The 17,201-nt window shown below is 30.7% G+C and overlaps 1 protein-coding gene and 1 pseudogene across 1 annotated transcript; both read left to right on the plus strand.

Annotated features, from left to right (window-relative positions):
* Window positions 1–769: 769 nt before the first annotated feature.
* Window positions 770–1,895, plus strand: LOC149518187 (putative disease resistance protein RGA1). Its single transcript, XM_089763441.1, has 4 exons — window positions 770–820; window positions 910–990; window positions 1,107–1,240; window positions 1,286–1,895. Exons 1-4 carry the CDS (start codon window positions 770–772, stop codon window positions 1,893–1,895), a joined length of 876 nt encoding a protein of 291 aa, XP_089619567.1.
* Window positions 1,896–8,138: 6,243 nt separating this feature from the next.
* Window positions 8,139–11,005, plus strand: LOC149518188 (putative disease resistance protein RGA1; annotated as a pseudogene).
* The last annotated feature ends 6,196 nt before the right edge of the window (window positions 11,006–17,201 follow it).

The raw sequence follows: 17,201 nt of genomic DNA on the forward strand, positions 1-17,201 counted from the left end.
ATTGCGATATATTATAATATATTACTTTTGCTATGTTGTATTTGTTGCTTTAGGTCCAACAAATAAGATGTTTCGCCTTAGTTTGGGGAAGCTTAGAGACGTCTTATATGATGCTAAAGATGTGCTTGATAAATTCAAGTGTGAAGTGCTGCAAAAGGAGTTGATCAATCGTGGAAGCACCACCACCAAATTGGTACAATTCCCTGCCCTCTCTATTCCATTTGCATTCCCTTTAAGGATAAGTCATAAAATCAAAAGAATCAACGAAAAGCTAGATACGATTGCTAGTGATTTCAAAAAATTTAATCTTGGACTTGAAGAGAAAGTTCAGATCCGACATGTTAGTCTTAGAGATGCCCACTCTTTTGTTATACCTTCTAATGTGATAGGTCGAAATCAAGCCAAAGAAAACATCATAGATGTTTTAGTCAAGCCAACTGTTTTTGAAAAAATCCCCGTCATCCCTATAGTTGGAATCGGAGGTTTAAGGAAAACCACACTTGCTCAACTTGTGTACAACGATGAAAGGATCACTAAGGTCTTTCCCTTGAAAATATGGGTGTACGGTTCAGATGAGTTTGGTCTTGCTAGGTTGCTCTGTGATATTATTTACTCCATTACGGAGGAAAGATGTAATGGCTTGCCAGTTAATGCATTGCAAACTCATTTGCGAATGCTTTTAAATGGTAAAACTTTTTTGCTTGCTTTAGATGATGTATAGAACAAATATCATGTAAAATGGATGGAACTGTGAGATTTACTGATGACAATGGGTAACTTTCAACAAAGTAAAATTATTGTGACTGCACGAAGTTCAAAAGTTGCTTCGACAACGAGTACTATTGCTCCGTACAACTTGAATGGTCTTAGCCACAAAGATTGTCTGTCTTTGTAAAACGGGCATTTTAGGAAAGGGATGAGAAAGTTTACCGAAACCTTATGAGAATTGGTGACGAAATTGTGAAAAAATCCAAAGGGGTTCCATTGGCGGTGAGAACTTTAGGGAGCTTACTCTACATGAAATGGGAATTTATAAAAGATAATGACATATGGAAACTTAATCAAAATGAAAATGACATCCTACCTATGCTGAAATTGAGTTATAGTCATTTGCCATCTCATTTGCAAAGGTCTTAACTTATTTGTCATTGTTTCCAAAGGACACTATTTATGATACTGATTATATCGTCCAATTCTGGATGGCCATTGGACTTATTGAAAGCCCTAACCAAAACGAAGAGTGAGAAGATGTTGGGTTACGATATTTCAAAGAATTATGGTTGAGGGGTTCTGTCCAAGATGTCGAGGATAAACATCCATTTTACACATTTAAAATCCATGGCCTAGTGCATGATCTCTTGTCAAATGTGTCTCAAGATGACTGCTTAACAATTTATCCTCATACGGTAAATGCTGCTGAAAATACTCGACATATGTTATTTTCGGATGATAATCCATTGGGAGCTCCACAATCATTTTCGAAGAATTTAAAAGTTGTACGGACATTGGTGATCCTACCTTCTTCAGAAAGAAATAAGATAATTGAGGAACATTTTGTAAATGCTTCTATCTTGAATTTCGAGTTCCTTCAGCTACTTTATCTCTCCTCTTCATCTTTGGATGTATTGCCCAATTCCGTTGGCACCTGGAAGCATTTAAGATATCTTGACTTATCCAGGTGTCGAAGAATGAGGAAACTTCCTACTTCTATCCGTAAACTTCAGAGCTTGCTGACATTACGGTTAGCTGGCCTTCCACTGATTGAAGAATCTGAATGTTTGCAAAGCTTGATTAAGTCTCAGATTTCTAGAGATAGCCACAGATTCTGTGCTTTTAAGGGATATTCAACCAGGATGTTAGAGTTCGCTTCAGTTGTTGCGCTTGTTCGACTGTGATATGATAGAATCTATATTTGATGGGATGCAACTCCTCACATCACTTGGAAGATTGGATATCCAAAGCTGCTCTAGATTGATTTCACTGTCAAGAAGTCTGAAATTTCTAACCAAATTAGAGGAAATCAATATCAATGGCTGCCCAAAAATCAATTTGTCAATGGAACAAGGAGAAGAAGACCAAGACCTTCAAAACTTTAACAATATTGGAAGCAGAAGCGTTGGAGGATTTGCCACGGTTGCTTCTTCAAGGATCAGCTAGCCTTTTTAAATCCATGCCAATAAGGAGATGTCCCAACTTCAAGGTACTACCTGAATGGATGCAAAATCTCACATCACTTAACAGGTTGGAGCTTGAAAGTTGTCCAGCATTAGCCTCTGTTCTCGAAGGACTGAATCGCCTCATTGCACTTAGACAAGTAAAGATTCAAATATGTCCTACGCTACGCCAAAATTGACAACCTGGGGTTGGTGCTGATTGGTCCAAGATTGCACGCGTTCAAGAGGTTCATATTGAAGATTAGTAGATCGTCAAGCCGCGGTCAAGGTGTTACCAATCTCTCATTCTTTTTTCTTCCCTTATGAGATTTCTTTTTTCATATTAAATTTTCCAGAATACAGAATTATAAGAAAATTGCTCTAAATGATATGTGCTAGTCAATTCATCCATCTTCCTGAAATATCTAACATTTGCATTGATTTTGAAATGATCATAGGTAAATTGGTCCGGGTGCTTTGGTAAAAAATAAAAGTGCAAGCAGGTGAGACGATTTCATTCAATCTATTTAGCTTGTTTGTTATCAGCAACATTTCATGAGAATCCTTCAATTTTTGCTACACTTTTTCATATACTATTACTCTTATAGGATTTGTTTGATTGAGATTTTTTGCTAATTATCTTTTGTTTTTGGATGCATAAAGGCAAATAAAAATATAATCATCCGTTTTAAAAGGTTACAATTAACTATAGCTAAGTGATAGAAATAGTCATAACTTGTGGGCCTTCTATAAGATGAATGTAATTACAATATTGTCTTGTGTTTCTCTTTGTAGTTACTGTCAAACTGAGATACTTAGGTGCATGTGTCATAGGTCGAGATTTAAACTTCGAACCTGCGCGACTTCGAGACCCAGACATCCACTCATTCGGTGTCTCAGATCAATCTAACCGTCACGGTTCACACCCTTGTGAGGTATTATCTACTCTAATCCCCTTGATCTCACAGTTTTATCCTACAAAGGACCTCACAAAGAAGAAGTGTGTGAACCATTTTATACTCCAGTGACCCTCCTATTATGTTCGATGTGGGATTCAAGACTCTTCCTTAGGTCCGTGACATTCTCCCCCACCCAACCTCATGACGCCCTCGTCACGAAGGCTGGCCACCCTGCCTACCTCCCTTGAGGTGCTCGGCCTGGATCGAATGGTTTAGGGCTGGTTCTGATACCACTTGTCACGGGTCGAGATTTAAGCTCCAAATCCGTGCAGCTCCGAGACCCGGGCATCTATTCATCCAGCATCTCAGATCAACCTAACCACCACGATTCTCACCTTTGTAAGGTATTGTTCGCTCTGGCTCCCTTGGCCTCACGGATAAAAAGTGCCTCACAATAAAAAAGTGGTGTGAATCTTTGTATACCCCAGTGACCATCTTATTATGTTCGACGTGAGATTCAAGACTCTTCTTTGAGCTCGTGACACATGCCTTTACCTACCTAGGAACTCACTTTCAGTTGTATTTTAAGATCTAAAACTCATTTGGCTTCAAATCAAACCACGGCGGATAGCTCTTATGGTGTTGGAAAATTCAGCCAAACCCTGCAAGGCGCCGTCAGTTCAAAGCTTTTACTTTCTTTGACGATCATGTGTCTTGAACCAGACCTATTTATCTGTTTGCCTAATACTTGCGCTTTAGCTATTTGTTTGTGTTCTATCTGTTTGTGATTGGATCCTTTGGAATGAAACCATCATCTCATAACTGTTGGGTGACTCCTTCCGGACAAAAGAACTCTTCTTGCTTGAAAAGGGAACATCAGGCATTCAACATGAAGTGCCCATTTCTTATGCAACCCAATGAGACTTCGGCCTCCGTCGTGTAGTGTAAGATTTTAAACTATCTCATCCCAATGAAATTCACCCCAAGTCATTCAAGACCTTGACCTAATATTTGAGTTTTTGGTTTAACAAGTCCTGTCGTGTCAGCTGGATGTTGAGCTTTTTGTTTGGGCGTTACCTTTTTCAGGGCCTAAGCCCCCCGAAACTAAAAGCTACATTGCCCATTTCCCTATAACTGTATGTGCGGCTTATCAAAACAAAAAATTAAACACTACCAAGTACCAATTTAAAAGAGCGACACGATCAAATCAAATAGTTTTAACTTGACTTACAGCACAAAAAGATAAATTCACAATTTAACCAAAAAGCCCTACAACTTTGAGTTTTTCTAGAATGAACAAATAAATAGACGTGATTTCACAAGAAGATTGGAAAATACAGGCTGGTAAGTGACATCAATATGGGCAATGGCATATGAACCTCCAACTTCGGCCTTGTTTCTAGGCACCTTTCACGCTACAGAGTTTCCCAATAAGATATGCTTCTTCTTTAACAGTTGCGATGCTTTGGGCATTGTCTTCTGCCACGGTAATTCCAAACTCTTCCTCATGTCCCATCACAATCTCTACCTGAAGGGGCATTCTTTCAATTATGACACGAACTACAACCAATAACCTTCAAGTAAAAGAAGCAACCAATTGATAGAAGGTACAACACAGAAAGGGGTAGAGAGGGAGAGAGCTTAGACTTGATGAAGAAATAACAAAATCGATGTCTATTGTTTTAGCCAACATGCAACAAGCGACAACGTGGCATCTCATTTTTTTTTCACTTTTTTTAATATTTTTTAATTAAATAAATTTTATAATAAAATATATCAACCAATAAAAATTATAAAATAATTTATATCCAATAAGTTTCAATCAATCTTGATCTAATAAAAGATGATTTTTTATATTGAGATTGACAAGAAACAGATAAAATTTTTTTAAAAAAAAATAAATTCAGGTCAGAAGCATATTTAATCTGCTTTTGTCTTAACCTATTTCAAGATATATATATTTTTTATTTATTTTTTATTTAATTTTATATATGTATTTATTGTATTAATAAAATTATTTTATTTTAATTTAAGAAATTAATATTTTAAACTCAATATGAGGTGTTAATGTAGCACTAGCTATGAGCTTTTTTTATTTTTCTCATTTTTTTATTTTATCATATTTTACTTTTTTAATTTTTTTTGTTTTTCAATTTATTTTTAATTGGATAATTTTATTTTTTTTTAAAAAAGGTCAATTAAGGAATCCACATGTCATTCTTGTTTATTTTTTTATCTTTCCTTTTTTTTGGAAGTTTTTTAATTAAATAAATTTTACAAAAAAAATATGATAAATAGAGATAACAAAACAAAACAAAATTTACCCATAATTGGTCCTAGTTATTTTCAAAATGTTGTGCTTCAAAAGAATAATTAATATAACAAAAAAATTAAAAATAAAAAAAAGGAAAAGACAAATAGTAAAAGCACCAATAGATGTTTAAAAATAATAATAAAAGTTCAAATGCAATTTGATCTTGAATAATATCGCTTTTCATGATTTAACATTTAAAAAATTTACTATTAAGTATCCCAATTTTGCTTTCGTTAAACACTTTACACCACTTATTAATATTGTTAGTTAAAATATAGAAAAAAAAATGATTCATATGTCATTTTAAAAAATAGTTTTTAATTTTTTAAAGAAAACGAATAAAAACATTTTTAGAAATTAAAAATTATAAAATTATAAATTTTTAGAAAAGGACCATCTTTCCCCCTCCCCCTATCCTTCTCTTTCTCTGTGATCCCTTTCTCTCTTTTTCTTTTTTTTTTTTTAACTTTTTCTTATTTTCCTTTTTTTTTCAAGTTCAAAAAGTATAAAAAAAATTAAAGATGATGTGATACTTTTTTATCACATATCATAATATTATTAATTATTTTTTAACCAAATTAACTTACTGTTTATAAAGTTAATGTTTATTGCCAAATACTTAACAAATCAAAATTTAGTTACTTAATCGTGATTTTTTTTATATGTACAATATAGTAAAAAGCGATATAATTCAAAAACTAAATTGCATAGTAACCCTAATAATATTAACAATTACTTTAGATGTAAAAGATAATCAGATCAAATAGTATTGCATTTATGAGTTTCTATGAAGTATAGAGAAAACAGGGGAGAACTACGTAGCAAGACCATGGTTATTGCATTAGTCAAAGTTGGAAAAAGCGAGGAACGAGGGCACAGATCTATTACGCTGTCAAGATACGTAAGTTACAAAGAAGTTTCCTTGTTTGAATTTGGACAACCCTAATGATGTCCCTGGTTGAGTAGGTAAGATTTAAGTAACGATGCTTTATGTAAAGTTGTTAAAGTTTTTTTTTTTTTAACGATCAAATAAATAATAATTTAATTTTCAAATCAACATTTATAAATTGATATATGTAGTTTGTTAAAAAATAAAAAAATATTAAAAAATTATTAATTATTAATTATTAATTTTAATCCAATTAATATTAATTAATTTACATAGAGATGAGTTTAATCCAAAATTTTATGAATAAATTTTTAATCTAATCTAGTATATATTATATCATAAGATATATGCATATGTTTATCAAGTAAATATTTACGAGAATAATTTATATTTTTTACACATAGGATCCTATAAATAATTTTTAAATTTACATTGTTTTTCAAATAATCATATCTAATCACTTTTTAAATTTTAAAAATTACAAAGATTAATTTATCTAAATCTTTTAATCCATATATATTTTATTTTATTTAAATCAAACAAAATTCATCTCTCAACTCATCTTTTTCTAATATGTATGACATTTAAAATTCAAATAGCTTTAAAATTAAATACTTAAAAATTATCTATTCTTCATAATTGTCATCCAAGAATTATCTTATGCTTTTAAGTTGTTAAATAGTATGTGCTATATCATTTTTTTTTCTTTTTTAATTTACAAAAGTTGGTTTAAAGGTATATTATTTTTCATTTTTTCTCAATAACTTAAATGATAAGTGAAGGCATATCAATATTTTTTTAATGATTTAATTCATCATTTAACAATGTATTTGAAACTATGAAAAGTGCTGTATGTCCATTTCCAATAAAACTAACAATTTTATATTTCAAAAAATTTGATTATCAACTCTTTCTTTTCAGATTCGATATCTGATATTGCGACCATTTTGTATGTGGAAGGATATACCCATGCTATCAAACATAATTTCATATTGTGTAACTTTTCGCTTTATTTTTCAATAAATTATAATTATTAATTAGATTTGAGAAAAAATATATTATTTTCAATTTCGTTCACTTTTCTCTCTTTTGGAATTTTCTTTTAAATTGTTTCTTCAAAGCTTAGTTCTGGAATTGGTGTGAACTGTGTCTATTTATATCTAGCAGCATAATTGAAATATTCTTAGTCTGCTTTTAATTGACATTTGTCCGTTTAGGAATTTAATTTTATCTTATTATATATAAATAATTGTTATATTTAAATAAAAAATCATAATTATCGACTTGAATTTTTTAATTAAATATTATAATATAATATATTATAAATTTTAAAATTTTGAATATAATCTTAAAAAATGTTAATTGGTATGTATTCTACACATTTAAATAGATAAAATTAATTCATATATTTCACGGATCGCAAACTAATTTTATAAATTATTTTTACTAAAAAATGTTAAGGCATATTTTTGGTGCATACTGCCCTAAGTTCAAATAACTTTAACAAATTATTATTATTTTCAAAACAGTGAGTTATTCAATGCACTCTTTTTTTTTTTTTTTTCTTTCGGAAGAAAATGTGACTGAGGACGAAGACAAACCCTTTTTTTTTTTTTTAACGATGAGACACGTTAATAACTCAAATCGATTAATTTAAGTTAACGCCAAACTTCGTGGAAACTTCATTCACGCACCCATTCTATTTTGTTTAGAAAAAAAACATCCATTAGTCTTTGTCGCAACTCGCAAGACCAGAAGCTCTTTCTTTTGTTTTCTCTTTGTCGCAACTCGCAAGACTAATGCTTTTTCTTTTGTTTTCTTTTGGTGGTGGTATAACTGATTAGAAAGCACCCAACCAAAAATTTGGAAGTCACGGCTGCTATAATTAAATATTTACTCTAATTTCAGTTGCTTAATTTCCTTGAAACAAACTTCTTCATAAATACTATACTCAATTTTCCTTTACCTTTGATTGCCTCTCCAGACTTTAATTATGGCGGAATCATTTCTGGCCATCGTTGCAGAAAAGCTTTTGGAGAAGATAGTCTCCCTGGCTGCCAAAGAAACTCTATCGCTATGGAATCTCAGTAGTGATTTCAGAAGGCTTCAGGAAACCGTGACCTACATCAAAGCTGCGCTGTTAGATGCCGAAAAACGGCAGCACCAGAATGAGACGTTGCGCCTTAGTTTGGGGAAGCTTAGAGACGTCTTATATGATGCTGAGGATGTGCTTGATGAATTCAGGTGTGAAGCGCTGCGAAAGGAGTTGATCAATCGTCGAAGCAACACCACCAAATTGGTACGATTCCCTTCCCTCTCTATTCCATTTGCATTCCCTTTGAGGATGAGTCATAAAATCAAAAAGATCAACGAAAGGCTAGATACGATTGCTAGTGATTTCAAAAGGTTTAATCTTGGACTTGAAGAGAAAGTTGAGAGCCGGCGTATTATTCTTAGGGATACCCACTCCTTTGTGATATCTTCTAATGTGATAGGCCGAAATCAAGACAAAGAAAACATCATAGATCTCTTAGTCAAGCCAACTGATGCTGAAAAAATTCCCGTCATCCCTATAGTTGGAATCGGAGGTTTAGGGAAGACCACGCTTGCTCAACTCGTGTACAACGATGAAAGGATCACTAGGGTCTTTCCCTTGAAAATATGGGTGTGTGTGTCAGATGAGTTTGATCTTGCTAGGTTACTTTGTGATGTTTTTTACTCCATTACGGGACAAAGATGTAATGGCTTACCAGTTAATGCATTGCAAACTCATTTGCGAATGCTTTTAGATGGTAAAACTTTTTTACTCGTTTTCGATGATGTATGGAACAAAGATCATGTAAAATGGATGGAACTGAAAGATTTACTGCTGACAATGGGTAACTTTCAACAAAGCAAAGTCACTGTGACTACACGTAGTTCAAAAGTTGCATCGATAGTGGGTACTATTGTCCGTACAACTTGAAAGGTCTTAGTCACAAAGATTGCTTGTCTTTGTTTGTAAAATGGGCATTTAGGAAAGGGGATGAGAAAGTTTATCCAAACCTTACGAGAATTGGTAACGAAATTTTGAAAAAATGCAAAGGGGTTCCATTGGCCGTGAGAACTTTAGGGAGCTTACTCTACATGAAAACTGAGCTACATGAATGGGAATTTATAAAAGATAATGACATATGGAAACTTGATCAAAATGAAAATGACATCTTACCTATGCTGAAATTGAGTTATAATCATTTGCCATCTCATTTGCAAAGGTGTCTAACTTATTTGTCATTGCTTCCAAAGGATACTATTTATGATACTGAATATATCGTCCAATTCTGGATGGCCGTTGGACTTATTGAAAGCCCTAAGAAAAATGAAGAGTGGGGAGATGTTGGGTTACGACACTTCAAAGAATTATGGTGGAGGGGTTTAATTTGTCCAAGATGTCAAGGATAAACATGCATATTGCAGATTAAAATCCAGGACCTAATGCACGGTCTCTTGTCAAACGTGTCTCAAGATGACTGCTTAACAATTTATCCTCATACAATAAATGCTGCTGATGGTATTCGACATCTGTCATTATCGGGTGATAATCCATTGAGAGTTCCACAATCACTTTTGAAGAATTTAAAAGGTGTGCGGACATTAGTGATCCTACCTTCTTCAGGAGCAAATAGGGTAATTGAGGAACATTTTGTAAAAGCTTCTATCTTGAATTTCAAGTTCCTGCGGCTACTTGATCTCTCCTATTCATTTTTGGAAGTATTGCCCAATTCCGTTGGCACCTTGAAGCATTTAAGATATCTTGACTTATCCAGGTGTTATAGAATGAGAAAGCTTCCTCATTCTATCTATAAGCTTCAAAGCTTGTTGACATTAAGGTTGCTGGTTATTGATCAACAATTTCAACTGCCTCGCAATTTGCAAAGCTTGATCAATCTCAGATTCCTGGAGCTAACCGGGGATACTACGCATATAAGTGAGATTCGACCAGGATGTTGAAGTTCTCTTCAGTTCTTGTACCGCTACAGATGTGAGTCGCTGGAATATTCGTTTGAAGGGATGCAACACCTGACATCACTTCGACGGTAGACTATGAAATGTTGCTCTAAACTAGTCTTACTACCACGAAGTCTGAAATTTCTAATCAAGCTGGAGTGTATTCCTATAGTTGAATGACCAATAATCAGTTTACGCATGGAACTGGAAGAAAGAGAAGACAGAGACATTCACCTGTGCCTTAAGCAATTGGAAATATGGGGTGCACCAAGGTTGGAGGATCCACAGCTATTGCTTCTCGATAGATTTGCTGACATTTTGCAACTCATACAAATTCACCATAGTCCCAACTTTGAGGTACTACCGGAATAGCTTCAAAATCTGTCATCACTTCAAAGACTTGAGATTCTTGACTGCCCAAAATTATCCTCTCTTCCGGATGGCGTGGATCGCCTCACCTCGCTTACACAATTACAGATTCAAGAATGTCCTACATTGAGTGAAAATATCGACCCGAAGTGGGTGCTGGTTGGTCCAAGATAGCACACATCCAAGAGTTTCATTTTGAAGATCAGAAGATTACCAGGTATGGTTTGTGGTACTTAATAATTTCTCTCTTCATTGATAGTTAAAATTTACCATATAAGTTCCTCTCTATGCATGTATTATGCATAAAACATTTACAAATATTAATTATATATCTTTTTGGTCACAGGTAAATTATGAAGTGGATGCTTTGGTGAAAATAAAGGAGCAGCAGGTGAGACTTCAATCCACCCTTCCTTTTTTTTTTTTTCCGCTCATTGCTAGGAATCACTTTTCAGTTGTATTTTTAACTCATTTCATTTTGTTTTGAACAACTGCATGCAGCTCTCATGATGGATGATTGAACCGAAGCCTGTAGGCAATGGAGGCTAGCGCTAGCTGGAAGCTTTTTAGTTTTTACTTTGTTTGATTTAGAGTCTTTGTGCCAACACGTTTTGTTGGCTTCAATTATGGACTTTATGGATTATTGATGAATTAGTTATTATAATCTTTTTTGAGAATTTAATAATGTAATCTTAATTTGCATGAGAAGGGATGTAGTTATCAGTATCAGTCTGTCAGATTTGCCCTTAATTTGGAATCAAACTATCATTACATTTACATATTAAATATCTATCTTGCTACATATTTGTAATTGTTTTCGTTTGTTTGTTATATACGAAAAGGCATTTTATTATGGGAAGTTTCATAAATGAAATTCGTGAAATTCTTTATTAAAAATAAGTAAATTAAAATTAAAATTAAAAATTAAAAGTAATAGATCAAAAGATTTTATTGCATAAATCAAACGTGTAAAATTTGAAAAAATTTTGATACATTTATTAAATAGACATTTTTAATAAAAATATTAACAAAATTTTTACCGTTAAATAAATATCAATCAAATTTAAATTATAAATAATTTTTTTAATAATTTTTTTACATATTATTAATCTTTATATAAAACTCTATCAATCTATTAGTTCGAGTTTTTTACTAAAGTTTTTATTTATTTATTTATAATAAAAACTTTCACAAACTCCACCTATAAAATTTCATGTAAATTTTATCCTTTCAAGTATACATAATTAACTCAAATTTGGGATCACAATCCAAAATCTCACTTTTCAAGCTCGTGCATGTGCCATAGTTGTAATAGCTAAAACATGTAACTCCAATTTGGCCAAAAAAAAAAATGTAACCCTAAGAAATGTACTATTTTATAGAAAAATTAATACTTAAAATGTTTACAATTTTATATGTTCCAACTAGCAAAGCAAGTTGAGGATAAGAATATATCATCTATGTATTTTGTTTGTGTTTATCTTGAATCTCTTAATTTCACATCAAAAATTGAATAAAGTTATAAAAGTTGAGAGTTTATCTTGTATCTTACATCAGGAGTTTAGTAAAATTATAATAAGTTTTATCTTTATAAATAAGATATTTTAGTTTTAATTTGGTAATCTCAGATAGATAGATACTAAGAAAATAGCTAAGTGAGTAAGCTATTAAAAAAGTGTAATTGAGTTTTGAATTAAGTTTTAAATAAGGAGATTTTGGTGACTTTTTTCCTTTCAAAAGTTTCAAAATTGTAAAGATTTATTAGTTAGTGGATTGGATTTGAAGTAGGTCATTTTGGGTTGAGCCGAAGTAAATATATTTATGTGTTTTTATTCTTGTTTTGAGTTTGCTATTTTGTGTGTGGATGTTGCACGTGCATGTTGATTTCTTAACAAGTTATCTCAGAGCTATTGTAGCGAGGTTTGAAGTGATATCAAAGCTATTGTAGCAAGGTTTAAGGTTTGAAGTTTGAGACTTGAAAATAAGAAATGCAAGAACAAATATATTTATGTATTTTTATTTTTGTTTTAAGCTTACTATTTTGTGTATATATTACGCGCGCATGTTGATTTCTCCATAAGTGATATTAAAGCTATTGTAGTAAGGTTTAAAACATGAAAATAAGAGAGGTAGACCTAAAAAATAAGAAAGACGGGTCTAAGAGATCATGAAGCAAGTATTTCAAAATGTATAAAGAAGGTATGTCTAGTTTGCTTATACCCAAGTTTGAGATTCTTTTATTTGATGAAAAGAGTAATTTTATGTTATGATAAAGTATGATTCAAGATCTGTTACTATAACAAAGGTTGGATCATGCATTAAATAGTAGCAAGCTTGAGTAAATGTTTGACAATAATTGAAATAGAATTCAAAATAAAGCTGTTAGTGCTGTTAGTACTATTAGATTAACACTAACTTTAGAAGTAAAGTACAATGTGTTGACAGAAAGTACTCTAAAGAGTTTATGAGATCAGCTTGATGGTATTTATGCATCAAAATCGTTGACTAATATATTATATTTGAAAATGAATCTGTATTCTCTAAAGTTAGAAGAAGGTATGAGTCTTCATAATCACCTGAATAAGTTTAATAGGTTAGTTTCTTAATTATTGGTTATTTCTGTTGATGAGTTAGAAGATGAAGAAAGGTTTTAATTTTGTTGTGATCTTTGCCTAAGTCCTGTAGACCTTTAGTTCAAACTTTATTGGTGGATAAGTCTACTTTGAAATTGTATGATGAGATCGAAAGGTTTATGGGAACACAGTACTCATCACTTGGAGAAAATATATTAGTTGTAGAGGGTTTTAATCGAGTAATGACTTGAAAGTGGGTCGATGAATTAAAAAAAAAATCCAAATCAAGAGAAAAAAATTACAGTGATTAGAATGTTATTGTTATGGTGAAAAGAGACATTCAAATATGTTACAAGAAGTTGAAAATGGATATGGTTGTTTTCAAAAGAGCGAATGATTATTGTTGTGTCCGATTAAAGAAAGAGTGATATTACTATTATTATGTTCGATGATGATGATATCGTTTTGACAACTTGTGTGGATAAGATTCAGACTTTGAAATGTGATCAAAGTTAAGTTTTAGATTTAGCCACTACAGTCCATATTTGCAATGATAAAAGTTACTTTGTGAAGTTGAAAAAGAATGAAAAGTATGGGGTTATTGTAGTCATCAATAATGAAAATATGCAAATTCAAGGCATTATAAGTGTTTACCTTAGATCTAACAATGGTGTTGTCAGGACTCTCCATCATGTAAGAGATATACCAAGTTATAGCTACAATTTGATTACTTTAGGTGAGTTAGCTTCTTATTGATATACATACTATGGACTAAATGATTTGTGCAAAGTGTATAAGAATAGTAATGTGATTCTATAAAGGAATAGGTCAAAAATTATTTGTACATGCTTGATGAGAACTAAGTTGCTAGATTCTTACAATGAAAGAAAAGAAAAAGAGCAAATATATTAGCTTTGCTGATATTGTTGAAGTATTTAGAGATTCAAGTTAAAAAAAGATTTGTTAGGGTTTGCCTTGAATATCTTAATTCCACATAAAAATTTGAGTAAACTTATAAGAGTTGAAAATTTATTTTGTATCCTACATCGAGAATTTAGTAAAGTTATTAGGAGTTTTACCCTTATAAATAAGATATTTTGGTTTTAGTTTAATCATTTCTGATAGTTAGACACAAAAAAAATAATCAAATAAGTAAGCTATTAAAAAAGTATAATTGTGTTTTGGATTAAATTTTGACTAAGAAATTTTTTATAACTCTTTTCATTTCAAAAGTCTCACAATTATAAAAATTAATTAATTAATTAATTAGGTTTAGAGTATAACATTTTAAGTTAAACTGAAATAAATATATTTGTGAAGTCTCAAAGCTATAAAAATTTATTAATTAGTATATTGAGTTTGAAATAGATCATTTTAAGTTAAATCAAAACAAATATATTTGAGTTTTTATTCTTATTTAGAACTTGTTATTTTATTTGTGAATGTTATTCATATATGTTAATTTCTCAATAAATAATATTAGAACTGTGATAATCTTAACACCGTTATCTATGGTTAAATGAAACTCAACTAGAGATGCATAATTGGGTGACACTACGGGTGGAGATTCATTATTTGCTCAACTTCATGTCAATATTGATTTTTTGCCAAAAAAAAAATCTTGCTCGCAGAAAAAAAAATGATTTGAGTCTGAAAGAGTGTCAACGGCGGAAAAACAAAAGAGTAAAGCAATAAAAATTCACTAAAACCCAAATCAATCCCAAAATTCACGCATGCAAACCATAAAAGAAAAGGTTGTTTGGTTCTGTTTTATAGCTGTTTCCTTCTATGTTGGCAATCGAGTAATATAAGAAATATATATGTACGACATAAAATAAAATTTGCGAAAGTAAAATAAATTATATTAAAAGCATTAGGTTGAAATCTTAAACTTATTTACCTGTCTAAAACAAAATCGGATATTCAAAAATTTTTTGACTTCCGCAACCTAAATTTCAAAAATAGAACTTAGAAATATGATTATCCAAAACTCAACTTTTTTCGATCAAGAATTTTGCAGAATATTAACATCTGTGTATTGTTATTTGTTGCATCAATCCAAATACTGATATTTATCAGCACGCTGTGGTCCACCAATAACATCATTGTGTTATCGCACCTTTCATTAGATAATGTACCTGCATTACTTGATGTGACTATCCTTGGAATTAAACCATTAGTGTTCCTATCTAATTAATATAATTAGGTTGTCGACGACTCAGGTAGGTATAGATATTTATTCAATTTGATTTTGATTTGATCTTTTAAGTTTTATATTTGATTGATTCAATATTAAAATATTAGTTTTTTATTTGATTTGGTTTATATATTTATAGAATGTAATTGATTCGTTTTAATTTAGAATTATTTTAATAATTTTAATTTAATATAATATTTATAAAATATTATTTTTAAATATAAATTATATTTTAATTATAAATAAATATAATATTTTTATTAAATTAAAATATTAAATAATAATTTTATTAATATAATATATATATAAATAAATAATAAAAAAATATTTTATATATACTTAAATAAGATCAGTTAGAATAACTTAACTCGATTATTAATTTAAATCTAATTTAAAAAAATTAAATTTTAATTTGCTTTCTATCTTATTTTTTATTTAAAAAAAAAAAAAAAACTTACCTTACGGAAATGATATATTTTTTAGATGAACCAAAATTTATATGATAAGATTATTTTGCCATCCTTTTAAGTGTAAGTTTTTAAAACTTCTTGATATTAAGTAAAAGACTTGTGTCTTTTTATATTCTCTACTTCAGTTGTTTGTTATGTTTTAACTCATTGGTTAAACAATTATCTCCGCCTCGCATAAATTCATCCATTATTGTCAATTGAGGAGGCCCATCAAAAGTAACGGTAAGTTAAAGCATGATTAGGATTCAAAAGCACCCTTAGCATAGATACATTTTGCATGAAATATTGTGCAAATGCACTGTACATGCAATTGGGTGTCCATCACGGAAATCAACTTTTACTCGTTGAATTCTTTGGATTCAATGGATGAAGCGCTCAATTGTTTTTTTTTTTTTTTACCTTTTTAATTGTATTGAAGAGGTAAAAATATTTTTATAATTTATTTTTTATTTTTTATTTTTTAATTGTATTGAAGAGGTAAAAATATTTCTAATTTTATTAAAATCAATATTACTGTTCATTGAAATCAACGTTAACGTTAACATAGAGAAGTAGAATGGTAATCAAAATCTTGTTAGTAATTTAACGTGAAGGAGGAAGACTTCGTCGAAATTATCTTTTAAATTGATTAGTTCCACAATATTAAGATATTTGATAGAGAGAAATCTTATTAACTTGTTGGGGAGTGGATGGACCATCAACGTCTAGACGTATGTGTATAGTTTTCGCCAAATGAATGAATTATTCGAAAATATATACATCTTGGAAAGCTATATATGAAGATTAATTGGCTGGCTCAAGGGAAAAGTCAATGAACTGCTCAGAGAAAAAGAGAGCGTTGACTTGTCTTTTAACTTAATAGCCTTCGTCTTTCCTTTGATTTCAGAGTTCAGATATGGATGAATTATTGTTATTAGAGATTGCAGAAAGAGTTTTGGAGAAGATAACTTCCCTTGCTATTGAGGAAGTTCGCTTGGCATGGTTTGTCGAAAGCCATTTGGTCTGGAAAAGCTTCGAGAGACCTTGACCAACATCAAAGCAGTGCTCCTGGACGATGAAAGGCAGCAATATATCTATACCTAACATATAAAATATTATTTATTTTGATTCAAAATTTCATGATTTTATCTCATAAAATATATTTTATATGTATGAATTTAAATTTAAATTTATATATTATAACAGATTTTTATAATATTTTGATGTGAAATTAAGTGGTTAATGTAGCATTATCAGGGAGTTTTTTTTTTTCATTTTCTTTAATTTTTAATTTTTGTATTTATTTTTTAATTAAATAAATTTTATATAAAAAAAAAAAGAGATCAATTAAGAAATTCACGTTTCATTCTT

Source organism: Durio zibethinus, chromosome 7 (assembly GCF_047325235.1).
Source record: "Durio zibethinus cultivar Kanyao isolate XHJ-2024 chromosome 7, ASM4732523v1, whole genome shotgun sequence".
NCBI classification, from domain to species: domain Eukaryota; kingdom Viridiplantae; phylum Streptophyta; class Magnoliopsida; order Malvales; family Malvaceae; genus Durio; species Durio zibethinus.